This window comes from Somniosus microcephalus, chromosome 19 (genome assembly GCF_052327205.1).
Source record: "Somniosus microcephalus isolate GS21.2 chromosome 19, FLI_Smic_1.0, whole genome shotgun sequence".
NCBI lineage: Eukaryota > Metazoa > Chordata > Chondrichthyes > Squaliformes > Somniosidae > Somniosus > Somniosus microcephalus.
Genome location: NC_141005.1, coordinates 45,661,210 through 45,675,674, shown reverse-complemented (window position 1 = coordinate 45,675,674; position 14,465 = coordinate 45,661,210). Strand labels below are relative to the sequence as shown.

Here is a 14,465-nt window from a genome sequence, read left to right as displayed (position 1 = left end):
CATCTAGGTCATAAGCTTTGGAATTCCTTCCCTAAACCTCTCCTACTTTAAGACCCTCAGTAAAACCTAACTGTTTGACAAGCTTTGAGTCATCCCTCCTAATATCTCCTCCTTTGGCTTGGTGTTAATTTTTGTTTGATTATGCTCCTGTGAAGTGTCTTGGGACATTTCACTATTTGAAAAAGGTGCTATATAAATATGTTGTATTGTTTAAGGATCTTAAAGGAGAGTGAGGTGGAGAGGTGGAGGGGTTTGAGCAAAAAATTCCAGGCCTAGGCAGTGGAAGGGATGGCTGCCAATGGTGGGGTAAAGGAAGGAGGGAATGCACAGGAGACTGGAGTCAGAGGAAGGAAGAGTTCAAGGGTGGAATTATAGCACTGGGGGAGGTTAAAGAGATAGGAAGAGGTGAAGCCACAGTGGGATTTAAACAGAAGGATGAAAATGTTAAATTTGAGGCACTGGCGGACTGGGAACCAATGTACATCAGCGAGGACAGTGGTGATGGGCAAGCGAGACTTGGCGCGGGATAGGATACGAACAGCAGAGTTTTGGATGAGCTGAAGTTTATGGAATGTGGAGGATGGGCGGATATGGGGGAAAAACCTAATTTCATATTTGAATAAGATGCTGCGCTGAACAGCCTGAAACAGGGTCAGGGAGGAGCAATACAGTTGGTGGCAACGCTATTGAATTTTTGTTGGAGAGGCCAAAGACAATGAATTTGGCCTTCCCCAATTTTTAGATGGAGGAAATTACAGCTCAGCTAAGACCGAATGTTGAACAAGCAGTCTGACAGTACAGAGGCAGTGGAGCTGACAAGAGAGGTGGTGGAGAGGCTGAGCTGGATGTCATCAGTGTACATGTGGAAGCTGACCCCATTTCTCGGATGATGTCGTCAATGGACAGCATGTAGATAAGGAAGAGGAGGGGGCCATGGATGGATTGTAGAGGGACTACCAATGTGACAGTGCAGGGGTGAGAAGATAACCCATTAGTAGAGCTGCTCTGGCTACAGTCATAGATGTGTAGACGTATTTGAGGAAGTTCCAATGAGCTGGACAATAGCTTTGGCGGAGGATAGTGTGATGGACCGTGTCAACGGCTGCAAGGAGGTCGAATAGGGACAATACACCACAGTTACAGAGGATGTCATTTATAACTTTGGTTAGGGTCACTTCAGTGCTGTGGGAGGGGCAAAATCCCTATTGGAGAAATTGAAACAGGGAGTTGCAGGAGAAGTGGGCACAGATCTGGGAGGCGACAACCTGTTATAGGACTTTGAAGAGGAAAGGGAGGTTGGAGATAGCGTCGCAGTTTGTAAGAACAGAGGGGTTGAGGATGGGTTTTTGAGGGGGGTTGATGGCAGTTTTGAAAGTGGGGGTACAGTGCCTGAAGAGAGGGAACCATTTACAGTGTCACTTAAAGGTTGTATCTGTAATAAAATGCAATTGAGGGCAAAAATCTGGACATTGGTTCATGTTTAGCTGAATCCTGATAAAGCCTTTTACCAAAAACTTTACTGTACACCTAGCTTGATGTATTGTTTAAATAGAAAGAAGCACCATTCGGCCAGAAGCTTCACAGAAGTGCATTAGTTATCCCTCCATCATAAGACAACCTGTAGCCTTTTTAATTAGACTTTTTTTTGTTTTTGTTTTATTTAGCAGTTCTTAGTGTTTAATCAAAAGGCTGTAGATTACCTGTATAATAGACACACTCATCCCATCCGGCCTTTTGCCAGGCTGCATTCCGTGTTTCGTGCCTGGACTCAAGGTCTTTGTAAGCTAGAATTGATTGGCAACATAGAAAAAAAATGAAATGAAGTATTTTTGTTGATTATTATTCACATCAATTTTGAAGGGTTTTGGTAGATTAAGGAGAAACTGTCTCCACTGGCAGGAGGGTCGGTAACCAGATTTAAGATCATTGGCAAAAGAACCAGAGGGGAGATGAGGAGATTTTTGTTTTTACGCAGCGACTTGTCTGGAATGCAGTGCCTGAAAGGGTGGTGGAAGCAGATTCAATAGTAGCTTTCAAAAGGGAGTTGGATATATACTTGAAATGGAAAGATTTGCGGGGGTATGGGGAAAAAGCAGGACTAATTGGATGGCTCTTTCAAAGAGCTGGCAAGGGCACGATGAGCTGCATCATTCTATGAATTTATTACAACGTTCCAGGGCTGTGCAATGAACAAATAAGGTTCAATGCTTTCTATCATGCCTACGTACTTTAACCTCTTCAGTCAGTTTGTGTGAGGAATAGAATTGTCTGAGATCTCAGCAATCCAAATAGTCAAAACCAACAGCTGTGCTAACTACTGCCATATTAATATGTTAGAAATTGAACATTTGATTCAATCAGAGCATTAATGTATTTAACATACACACTATGAATCTGTTTACCACAGGGAAGGGTAGATTTTCAATTTACTGCCCGGGTGCAAAGCCGTTATTGGGGATTGGCTGCCTGTTCGGCTGATCCACAACACCAGTTATATGCCTGGGCCGCAAATTGAAAATCTACCCCAAACTCTCAAAGACTATTGTGAAACAAAATTTCATTCAACTTACCCCAAATGTGATGCACTACATACAGGTCACCAACCAGTGAAAAGAATCCACCAACAGCTTCATTGTTTTCCTGGCGGAATCGAATGGCTCGTGCCCTGAGGACAATCAAAAGATTTAAATTGTTTCAAACAGCACTAAAGTTGTAGTATCTATTGTCCTGGCCTTGTACTGATTATTGGCAAAAAATTGGATAATGTTTTTATATTAATTATTTGCACTCATTCCACATTTACAATGTGTTATATATTGCTTTCATTCTATGCTCTATTCCTGTTCCAGTGCAACAAATGGTGACATAGAAAGGAGCTGCAAATGATAGTAGACTCATCATTTTCAATGTCTGGACAATGTGGCAAAGTAATTAATGAATGCTGGAATATAAAGCCAGACAGCAGGGAACAAAGTTTCCAGAGATTGTGCAGAGGCTATACAATGCATTGGTCAGACCACATTTGCAGGAATATTCAAATCTGGGCACCTTGTCACAAAAAAAAACAAATATTGGAGAGCGTGCACAGACAAAGAGTGAATCTAAGTGCAAAAAGGATGAGCTATGATGAAAGATGAGAGAAGCTCAAGCTGAACAGTCTAGACGTGTTTGAAGGGTAACCTCATCCAGGTATATCAAATATTAAGGCCTAGAAATTGGCCTGAGGCGCCCAAGTGGCGCAAAGTTCGCCTGGGCGCCGGAATTTGCACCGCGATCGCTGCATTAGCGATCGCCGCAAATTCAGTTGAAGTGCCCCTAGAGGGAGACGGGGCGCGGCTCGAGGCGCTCCGCGTCCCTCTTAAGGCGCTGAAAGTGAATTTCGCAGCGCTACGTGCCACAGCGCCACACGCTGCGGCACGGCACGCTGCGGTACTGCAGGCCTTCCTCCCACTGTTAAGGGGGAGGGGCCCGCAACAGCGCGAGCCCCGATCGCGAGTGCCGGCAAAAGAGCCCGGCACCAAGGAGAAGTGCCGGGCTCTCGAGAAACAGCCTGCAATGCCGCGGGGGGGGGGGTGGGGACCAGGAGGCCGGGGACGGAGGTGCTGGCAGGCGGCCGCCGAAAAAGCGGCCACCCCGCACCTCCACCTTAACTTGCGCCTCTGCCGGTGCAGCAAGGCCCCGTGAACCGGGCGCGGGCGCCGTTCGCTACCAAATATCGCGATCAGGGCGCGAATGGGGCGCTGCGCACACCGATGACATCATCGGTGGCGGCGCAGCGCAAAAGGCTAACGCCACCATTAGCGTCCCTGCTGAATATCACGGGAGGCGCAGCCAGTGGCGCTACAGCCACTGACTGCCTCATTAGGCGCTAACAGGTGGCGCTACTCACCCAATTTTTCCCCCTAAATGTTATAGATAAGGTAAAGTGAGAATATAGTTTCAAGCTAAGCCAGGAAAGGAAGGCCAGTGAACATAAATTTAAATTGGAAAAAAGTAAATTCAAAAGAGATACCAGAATAAAACCTTTACTCAAAGAATGATAAATGCTGGAATAATGTGACATGTGGGGCTGGAGAGGCAAAATCATTAGGGTAATACAAAATGGATGCTGAAATGAGAGAGTTACATTATTAAAGGGATGGGGATTGATGAGCTGAATGGTCTATTCTCATGTTTTACTTTTCTTAAGTAGTTAGGCCTAGAAATTCAGTATAGCCACGTTTGGGGCGTAACAGCCGGGCATTTGCTAAATTTTGCGCCCGACGCAACTTAGCGCCACCTTCGCCGATATTCAGTTGCATCGCCCCAAGAGGTTGCTGCTGCGCTAAAGCAGGCGATGCACGACTATATCATAAGGTGCGAAGCTGGCGAGCCGGGGCGCTAACACCGAGGGCGGGCGCAGCGCAGGTGCGGCGAGTTGCTGATTGAAGGCAGACACTCTGGCGCCGGTCGGCTCTTAAAGGGGGAGGGTGGAATTGTTTGGCCGCCACGCCCTGCACACTGCAGCCCTGAAGCAAGGACTGACCACTGCTGCTTGGACTGCTCAACGCCCAGGACAATGGAGAAGGCCAGGGAGAGAGCACAGCGCTTCAGCGAGGGTGACCTGAGGGTACTGGTTGGCGCAGTGGAGTGCAGGCGCCATGTCCTCTTCTCTGAGGGTGGCAGGAGGCCGCTGCCCAACGAGTATCGGAAAGCCTGGAGGGTGGTGGCAAACAGGGTGGCCTCCAACAGCGTGGTTGGCAGGACTCCAGTTCAATGCAGAAAAAAGTTCAACGATCTCACTCGGGTTGTCAGGGTGAGTACCCTTTCCAGTATCCTCCTCATCCCTGCATGTGCACCTCACTTTATGGCCAAAGGGACCTGAAAGCCCTAATGCCCAGCCCTCATCCAGCAGCTATGGGACTGTCATGAAAATCACTTGCACATTCAGGACTTTACACGCTGTCAGGGCTATTCCACCATGGGAGGCAGTGCAGGCAAGATCAGGGCTTCACACTGTCAGGGCTATTCCACCATGGGAGGCAGTGCAGGCAAGATCAGGGCTTCACACTGTCAGGGCTATTCCACCATGGGAGGCAGTGCAGGCAAGATCAGGGCTTCACACTGTCAGGGCTATTCCACCATGGGAGGCAGTGCAGGCAAGATCAGGGCTTCACACTGTCAGGGCTATTCCACCATGGGAGGCAGTGCAGGCAAGACCAGGGCTTCACACTGTCAGGGCTATTCTACCATGGGAGGCAGTGCAGGCAAGATCAGGGCTTCACACTGTCAGGGCTATTCCACCATGGGAGGCAGTGCAGGCAAGATCAGGGCTTCACACTGTCAGGGCTATTCCACCATGGGAGGCAGTGCAGGCAAGACCAGGGCTTCACACTGTCAGGGTTATTCCACCATGGGAGGCAGTGCAGGCACGATCAGGGCTTCACACTGTACTTAGAGGACGTCCTTTCTCTTGAAGGGCAAGCTGGCGCACAACCGAAGGCAGCAGCAACAGACCGGGGGAGGCCGTCCTGACCTCAAACAGCTCAGCGACCTGGAGCAGCGTGTGGAGTGCATAATGTCAGGCCGGCTGATTGGCCCCGTCGCCAGTGGAGATGCCGACCCTGTTCTGGGCCCTGATTGACCCCGTCGCCAGTGGAGATGCCGACCCTGTTCTGGGCCCTGATTGGCCCCGTCGCCAGTGGAGGTGCCGACCCTGTTCTGGGCCCTGATTGGCCCTGTCGCCAGTGGAGATGCCGACCCTGTTCTGGGCCCCAATGGTAAGGGCATCACCTTTTTGACCTCTCTCTTTCCAGTTGCGCCTCACACCAGCATCCTTTGCCACTCTCGAACCAATGCAGTGCATAGCAGCACTCATGCCTCCCTTGCTGCCGCCCTGTCCTCACTCTAAAGCAACTCTTGTGCCTCCCTGCTTTCAGATGGTGAATCGCCAGGTGAGGAGGCGGGCCCTCAAGCTGGCACTGTGTCTGAATCAGAAATCGAGGAGGAGGAAGAGGAAGCCGGCCCATCAGTGACACCCTCAGCCGAGGCAGCCCATGGCCATGATGGGACACGTCTTCCCTGGAGGGGAGCAGGGGGGAAGAGTCGGAGGAGAGTGAAGCTCCGGGGCCCAGCGGGCTGCAGCAACGCGGGAGGGGTGGGGAAGCTCGGCGGCCTTCTCCCCGGAGGGTGAGTGCGGCCTCCAGTCCTGCAACGGTGAGCGCAGAGGAGGTGTGGCTCCTTGCGGAAATGGGTGCCCAGGCTGAGCGCAGGCACACTGAGCTCATGGCTGCAGTGGCAAGGATGCCTGACTCCATAGAGTCACTGGCAAGGAGTGTACAGGAATTCGGGGCAGCACAGGCCAGGAGTCTGCAAGAATTCAGTGCAGCACAGGCCAGGAGTCAGCAGGACTTCGCGGCAGCACAGGCTAGGAGTCTGCAGGACTTCGCTGCATCACAGGCAGCTTCCAGCCAAGTGCTCAGTCGTGCCGTGCATTCACTGGCTGGTGTCATGCAGACACAGACCAGGGCCACACGGGCACTAACTTCTGCCACCCTCGCTAGATCGGCCAGGCATCGCCAGGGCACTCGCCACGCCGCAGCAGCCCAGCAGTCTGTGCTTCAGCAGATTGCTGCGCATGCCACAGTGCTGGCCCGTGCGAGTGCCAGTGTATCAGCCGACCAGGGAGTGCCTGTACTCTGTCAGGTTGGCAGCATTCCTGCAGCCAACACTGTCACTCCTCCACTGCAGCTGCCACCCCCCGTAGGACAGACTGCTGCCACCCAAGCAGAGTTGGAGCAGTCAGCAGCCGGCCCCTCCAGGCCCAGAGCTGGTCCAGGCCGACCCCCAAGGGCATCTGCTGTCTCACCATCTGACCCTCAGCAGCCTTCCCCCAGCCTTGCTGCAGCCACTGGGGTCCCATTGAGGAGGAGCTGCAGGGCGGGAAGGGGCCACTCGCGTAAGCGAGACGGATCACCCTCGCAGGGGAAAAAGTAGAAGGTGTGGCCAAATGATTTTTTTTATATGAGGCCGAGACTGTTGTGCTCTTTTATATATGAAGGCAGAGACTGTTGTGCTCTTTTATATATGAAGGCCGAGACTGTTGTGTTCTTTTATATATGAAGGCCAAGACTGTTCTGTTCGTTTTATATATGAAGGCCAAGGAACATGGTCATTTTTGTTTAACTGCTTTTTGCATTTTCTAAAGGTTGTGAGAGCCAGTTATGTCTCTGACTGTTTTCTGGGGGGTTTCTCTGAATTAGTTTGTCATGCGGGAAGGGCACAGAGTTTGCACAGTAAAAAATTTTCTTTAATCGCACTGTCCATATTTGCTTTTGGAAGTTTTTGTTGCCTTGACCGGCTGAGGGCTTGCGGAGCGGCTACATTCATCTTCTTTCATTGGCACAAGCCATTCCCTGAGAGGGGGCCTAGAACCGATTTGCAATAAGCCGCCGACGGACGGCCCTTGCACTTTGTGCCTCCCTCCCGTGCTGGTGCTCCTCCACCTCGTCCTCCTCCTCCTCCTCTGGTGGTCCTCCAATGTCTGCTGGTAGTGGCTGAGTCCTGCGGATAGCCAGGTTGTGCAGCATGCAGCACACTACAACGAAATGGGAGACTCGCTCAGGCAAGTACTGTAGGGCTCCCCCGGAACGATCCAGACAGTGGAACCATTGCTTGAGCACGCCGATTGTGTGCTCAATGCTGTTCCTGGTTGCTTGATGGCTGTCATTGTATCGCTCTTCAGCAGGGGTGCTGGGCGCACGGAGCGGAGTCATCAGCCAGGTGCACAAAGGATAGCCTTTGTCCCCGAGAAACCATCCTCGTGGGTGAGGCTGGGCCTCGAAAATGTCTGCAACAGAAGTCTGGCGCAGGATGAAGGCATCGTGGCTGCTGCCTGCAAAGCGGGCATTGACAGCTAGTATGAGCTGCCTGTGGTCACACACCAACTGCACGTTGAGCGAATGGTAGCCCTTCTGGTTGCGGTAATCCTCGGCATTCTCTAGAGGTGCCCGCAAAGCCACATGCATGCAGTCAATGGCGTCCTGCACCATGGGGAAGCCCGCTAATGCTGCAAATCCCATTGCACGCTCTTGCTGCTTGTCCAGGCTCATGGGGAAGGAGATGAACTGACGTCTCCTTCTGAAAAGGGCATTGGTCACCTGGCGGATGCAGCAATGTACCGCGAACTGGGAGATGTTGAAAATGTCCCCAGTAGCGGATTGGAAGGAGCCGATGGCATAGAAGTTGAGAGCCACCGTCACCTTCACTGCCACCGACAGAGATGTCCTGCTCCTCAGCTGTGGCTGCAGATCTCTGCGAAGCAGGTGGCAGATCTCAGTCACCACCTCCCTTCTGAATCGCAGCCTCCGAACACACTGCTCCTCAGACATGTTCAGATATGAGAACTGCTGGCGGTATACCCTGGGTGGGTAAGGCCTCCTGTGCCGATGCCTGTTGGCCCTTCGCTGTCTGGCCATGACTGGCACTCTCTCACGGTGTCTGAGCCCTTTGACTGCAATGCAGTAAGCCAACGTTTCCACCCATTGCAGCCCCCATTATAGGTTTCGAATCAAGGCTATGGCACTGAAAGTTAAATCCAAGTGCAAAGCTCTGGCCTGAAGCCACAAGTACCTGTGTGAGCGTTGAGTCAAACCAGAAAACTCTCTCCCTTTGTCTCTCTCCAAATATCCGTCTCTCACAAAGAAGGAGTGGAGCAAAATGGCTGCCACTTATACTGCAGGAGGAGTCCCCTTTAATTAGCGCCCCCCGCAGCGACTTGGAACCGTTCCCCTCTAACAGTCGCTGGGGGCGCCAGGCGCACATAAGGGCGGTGCCACTGAAGTTCCGGTTCGGGGCGCACAAAGGGCGTTGCACCATAAAATGACGTCAGGATCTGCGCGCGCAGCTGAGCGGGCGCAACGGTTTTGCGCCGCCGCTAATTCTTGACTGAAGTTCGCGAGAGGCGCAGATCGCGCCGCGCCCGGGTGCTAGCCGCCTCGCGCCCCGGTGCTAGCCGCCTCGCGCCCCGCTTCTCGGCCTCTTAAGGCGCTAGCGGCTGGCGCTAACAACTGAATTTCTAGGCCTTAGTGTTTTTAAGAATGGCTTATGGATGTCCTGGTGATAAATGCTTTGATAAATGGTAATTGCATCTTGGCGCACAGTTGTGATTGCCCACAATATCAATGTTACATTACTTTGGCCTAATTGTCACAGCATTGTGAGTTTCTTCAGTGAGGTGGCTTGATGTAGACATTAGCTTTGTGCCTCAGACTCGTGGGATGAAGACAGGGTGTCGATGTGTCAGTCTCCCGGTGGCAAGGAGACTGGAATGGAACAAGATTATTCCTTTTAAATTGAGAAACTTGGTGAAGTGCCAAAGCAGGATATCGCCAAGGTTGAAAAGAGTAGAAATGAAGACAAGGTAAGTCAGCAATTAGTGACTGGGCAATGTCAAGCGATGGTGTTAAAAGATTAGCTTGTTGGTGCAAGGTAAGGGGTTCCACAGCTTTGATATAGTGCATTTATATAGTGCCTTATCACATCACTTAGAAACATCCCAAAGTGCTTCACGTAAAACAATTACATAAACTTCAAAGCACTACCATAAAGTAAGTAAACACAATAGCCAATTTGCACACAGCAAGATGCCACAAACATCATTGAGGTGAATGGCCAGTCAATCTGTTTTTGGCCAATTTTGGTTGAGGAAAAAATATAAGCTAGGAAACGAGAAAACTCCCTGCTCAACAAATTATATTTTATATGGCGCTTCAAAAGTTGCAAGAATGTCCCCAAATGCTTCACATTGGGGGTCAAACCCAAGCAGAAGTTGGAGGGAGATTAGGAGAGGTGACTAAAGATGCTGTCTCAGAGGTAGGTTTTAAGATGGGCTTTGAAGGTGATGAGAGATAGAGCAAGGAGGAAGGGCTTAGGGAGAGAGTTTGTTGCTCTTCTCTGAATAGTGCCAAGTGATCTGTAATGTCACCTGAGCCAGCGGAACAGGTGGCTCAATTTAGAATCTCATTCAAACAACAACAACAACAGCAACAACTTGCAATTATATAATGCCTTTAGCGTAGTAAAGGTGCTTCACAGGAGCGTTATCAAACAAAATTTGCCACCAAGCCACATAAGGAGATCTTAGGGCAGGTGACCAAAAGCTTGGTCAAAGAGGTGGGTTTTAAGGAGAGTCTTAAAGGAGGAGAGAGAGGTAGAGAGGCGGAGAGGTTTAGGGAGGGAATTCCAGAGTTTAGGGCCTAGGCAACTAATGGCATGGCCGCCAATTGTGGAGCAATTAAAATCAGGAATGCGCAAGAAGCCAAATTTGGAGGAGCACAGAGATCTCGGAGGGTTGTAGGGCTGGAGGAGGTTACAGAAATAGGGAGGGGCGCGACCATGGAGGGATTTGAAAACAAGGATAAGACTTTTTAAATTGAGTCGTTACCGGACTGGGAGCCAATGTAGGTGAGCGAGCACAGTGATGATGGGTGAACGGGACTTGGTGCGAGTTAGGATACGGGCAGTAGAGTTTTGAGTGAGTTCAAGTTTATGTAGGATGGAAGATGGAAGGCCGGCCAGGAGAGCACTGGAATAGTCGAGTCTGGCGGTAACAAAGGCTCAGGTGAGGGTTTCAGCAGCAGGTGGGCTGAGGCAGAGGTGGAGACGGCCAATGTTACGGAGATGGAAGTAGGCGGTCTTGGTGATGGACAGGATATGCGGTTCGAAGCTCATCACAGGGTCAAATGGGATGCCAAGGTTACACCTTCAACAATGCAGCACTCCCACATGCACACTAAAGACACCAAGCACTTCTCCACCACCTCTCTCAACCCCTCCACTGCCTTTGTGTTGTCAGGCTGCTTGTCCAACTTTCAGTCTTGGACTTCCTCCAGCTAAACATTAAGAAGACCAAAGACATTGTTTTGGCATGCACTACAAACTCCATATCCTTGGCACTAATTCCATACCCCTCCCTAACCATTATTTTAGGCTGAACCAGAATTTTTGCAACTTTGGCACCCTATTTGATCATGAGCTGAGCTTCCAAACCCATATCCTCACCATCTCAAAGATCGCCTACTTCTATCTCCGTAATATCGCTCGTCTCTGTCCCTACCTCAGTCCATCTGATCCTGAAATCCTCATCCATGTCTTTGTTCCTCCAGACTTGACTATTCAAAATGTTCTCCTGGCCAACATCCCAACCTCCGCTCTCTGTAAGCATCAGCTCATCCAAACTTCTGTTGCCCGTTACCGATCCCTCACCAAGCCCAACTCATCCATCACCCCTGTCCTCGCTGATCTACATTGACTTGTAGTGCCCCAACACCATTAATTTAAAATTTACATCCTCATGTTTAAATCCCTTCATGACCTCACCCCACCTTATCTCTGTACCCTCCTCCAGCCCTATAACTTCAACCGACCATTGGTGGCTATGCCTTCAGCCACTTAGACCCCATGGTCTGGAATTACCTCCCTAAACCCCTCTGCTTCTCCTATTTCCTCTCCTCCTTTAAGACCCTCCTTAAAACTCACAGGGGGAGAAATTCGGTATCGCCCCGTTTGGGGCGCTAGTATTGGCGGTACGCAAAGTTTAGCGCCAGGCGCAATTTATCGGCACCTTGAGTGATATTGGGTTGCAGTGCCCCTGAAGGTGATTGCGGCGCTAAATCAGGCGCTGCACGGTACTCTTAAGGCACAAACCCAGCGGCGCTACTCAATTTCTCGGCGGCCGGGCGCAGCGCAGGTGCTGTCAATAATCGATTTCCCTGATACACGCTGGCGCCGGCCAGCTCTTAAAGGGGCGGGTCAATTAACATTAGCAGCCACACTCTGCGCCTTGTAGGCCTCAAAATCGGCGGTGACCTACCTGTGGCGATCAAAACTTCCAAGATATGGAGAGGGTCAGGCAGAGAGCGGAGCGCTTTAGCGATGGGGCATTGGATGCTCTGGTTGGCGCAGTGGAGCGCTGGCGAGCTGTGTTGTACCCCGAGAATGGCAGGAGGCCTCATCAGAGCGAATACCGCAGAGCTTGGAGTGATGTTTCCCAAACAGTCACCTCCAGCAGCATGGTGCCCAGGACTCCTGTGCAATGCAGGAAGAAGTTCAACGACCTCACTCGGGTCGTTAGGGTGAGTGCCTTTTTCACAATCATCTTCATCCCTCCATCTGCACCTGACTTTATGGCCAGAGGGTGCGCGAAGCCCCAATGGCCATCTGCCAGCCAGCACCCATGGCCCTTTCTGGAAACACACACGCACATTCAGCTCAGTGCATAATGTAAGGGCTATTCTACCATGGGGGGCATGTAATGTCAGCTCAGGGTAGCATGTTTCATCACTTTCCGTCCTTTCTCCTGCAGGCCAAGCTGGCCAGGAACCGTAGGGAGCAGCTTCATACCGGAGGAGGCCAGCCTCACCTGCAGACCCTCACAGACCTCGAGGAGCGAGTCCACCAGATTGTTGGAAGCCGGATGAGTGGTCCTGTCACCTCTGGAGCTGCCGACCCCATTGTGCACAGCAATGGTAAGGTCATCACCTTTTTGAACTCTCTCCTTCCACTTGTTCCCCCCACCAGCATGCTTTTTCACTTTGGACCCAAATCAGTGCATTGCAGCACTCATGCATCCCTTGCTGCCACCCTGTCCTTTCGCTAAAGCCACTCTTCAGCCTCCCTGCTTTCAGATGCTGCATCACCAGCTCGGGAGCCGGGCCCTCAAGCTGCCACTGCCACTGACTCTGGAGGCGACGAGCAGGAGGAATCCGGACCATCCCTACCACCCTCAGGCAAGCCAGCCCCTCTGCAGACTGGGGAGACGACTTCCCTGGAGGGGAGCGGGGGGGGATGGCTCTGAGGAGGAACCAGTTCCAGGAACCAGCGGGCTGCAGCAATGCAAGGGGGGTAGGGAAGCTCGGGGGCCGTCTCCTCGGAGGGCGAGTCAGGCCGCGAGTGCTGCTGCACAGAGCGCAGAAGAGGTGCGTGCCCTCGCAGAAATGAGCGCCCAGGCTGGGCTGAGGCACACTGAGCTCATGGCTGCAGTGGCAAGGATGCCTGAATCCATCGAGACACTGGCAAGGAGTGTCCAAGACTTTGGTGCAGCACAGGCAAGGAGTGCGCAGGACTTCGGGACAGCACTGGAAAGGACTGTCCAGGGCTTCGGGACAGCACTGGAAAGGACTGTCCAGGGCCTCGGGACAGCACTGGAAAGGACTGTCCAGGGCTTCACCAAAGCACTGGCACCTGCCATGCAACTGCTGAGTGCTGCCACGCAGTCACTCGCTGGTCTAATGCAGACGCAGATTGAGGCCACACGACCACTGACTGCTGCCACCCTCGCTGGATCAGGCAGGATTACCCGGGGCCCTTGCAGCACCACAGCAGGCCAGCAATCTGTGGACCATCCGATTGCTGCGCATGCTGCGGTGCTGCCCCGTCAGAGTGCCAGTGTGTCGGCCGACCAGGGAGCTGCTGTCCGCTCTCAGGATGACAGCATTCCTGATGCCACCGCTGGCACGTCTCCACTGCAGCTGCCACCACCTGCAGGACAGACTGCTTCCACCCATGCACAGTTGGAGCAGTCAGCAGCCGGGCCCTCCAGGCCCAGAGGTCGTCCAGGCTGTCCCTCAGGGGCATCTGCACTTTTGGACAGTCAGCAGGCCTCCCCCAGCCTTGCTGCAGCCACTGGGGTCCCATTACAGAGGAGCTGCAGGGAGGGAAGGGACCAATCTCACAAGAGAAGCAGATCACCATCAAGGGGGAAAGAGCAGAAGGTGCTGCTGAAACGTCTTATTTGTAGAAATCAAGGCCAAGGATGCTGGTCTGAATGTTAGTTATGTTTTGGACAGTCTCCCGGGTGTGCGAGCCACTTATGTGTCAGTGTGTTAGTTTTGCTTTCTGTTGCCATTGCCTTGTCTTGTTGGAAGGAAGCACATTTTGTACAATAATCAACTTTCTTTATTTACAATGGCCATGTCTGCTATTTACATGCATATTGCCCTTCACAGGCTTTGGGGTATCAGAATGGTTCCATTCCTGTTCTTGGAATGACAGCAAGCATTCCGTGAGAGGGGCCTAGAAGCGACTTCTGATCAGCCTCTGACGGACGGCCCTTCCAGTTTGTGCCTCCCTCCCATCTTGGTCCTCCTCCTCCTCCTCTGCTGGTGCTTCAATGTCTGGTGGCATTGGCTGGGTACGTAGAATAGCGAGGTTATGCAGCATGCAACATACAACCACGAAGCGGGAGACTCGCTCATGCGAGTACTGCAGGGCTCCTCCGGAATGGTCCAGACAGCGGAACCGCTGCTTCAGCACACCGATTGTGTGCTCCACAATGTTCCTCATCGCCTGATGGCTCGCATTGTAGTGTTCTTCAGCAGGGGTGCTGGGCGAATGGAGCGGGGTCATCAGCCACGGGCACAGAGGATAGCCCTTGTCCCCGAGAAGCCAGCCTCCTGGGTGAGCCGGGGCCTCGAAAAGGTCTGCAA

The 14,465-nt window shown here is 52.1% G+C and overlaps 1 protein-coding gene across 1 annotated transcript in view; it reads right to left on the bottom strand.

Annotated features, from left to right (window-relative positions):
• nipsnap1 (nipsnap homolog 1 (C. elegans)) overlaps positions 1 to 14,465 on the bottom strand; it is a 51,867-nt gene that overhangs the window by 1,822 nt on the left and 35,580 nt on the right. Inside the window, exons 8-9 of the mRNA XM_085961737.1 lie at positions 2,571 to 2,665; positions 1,701 to 1,784 (exon numbers count right to left, since the gene is read on the bottom strand). Of these exons, the coding sequence (XP_085817863.1) occupies positions 1,701 to 1,784; positions 2,571 to 2,665 (179 nt within the window). The remainder of the gene's footprint in view (positions 1 to 1,700; positions 1,785 to 2,570; positions 2,666 to 14,465) is intronic.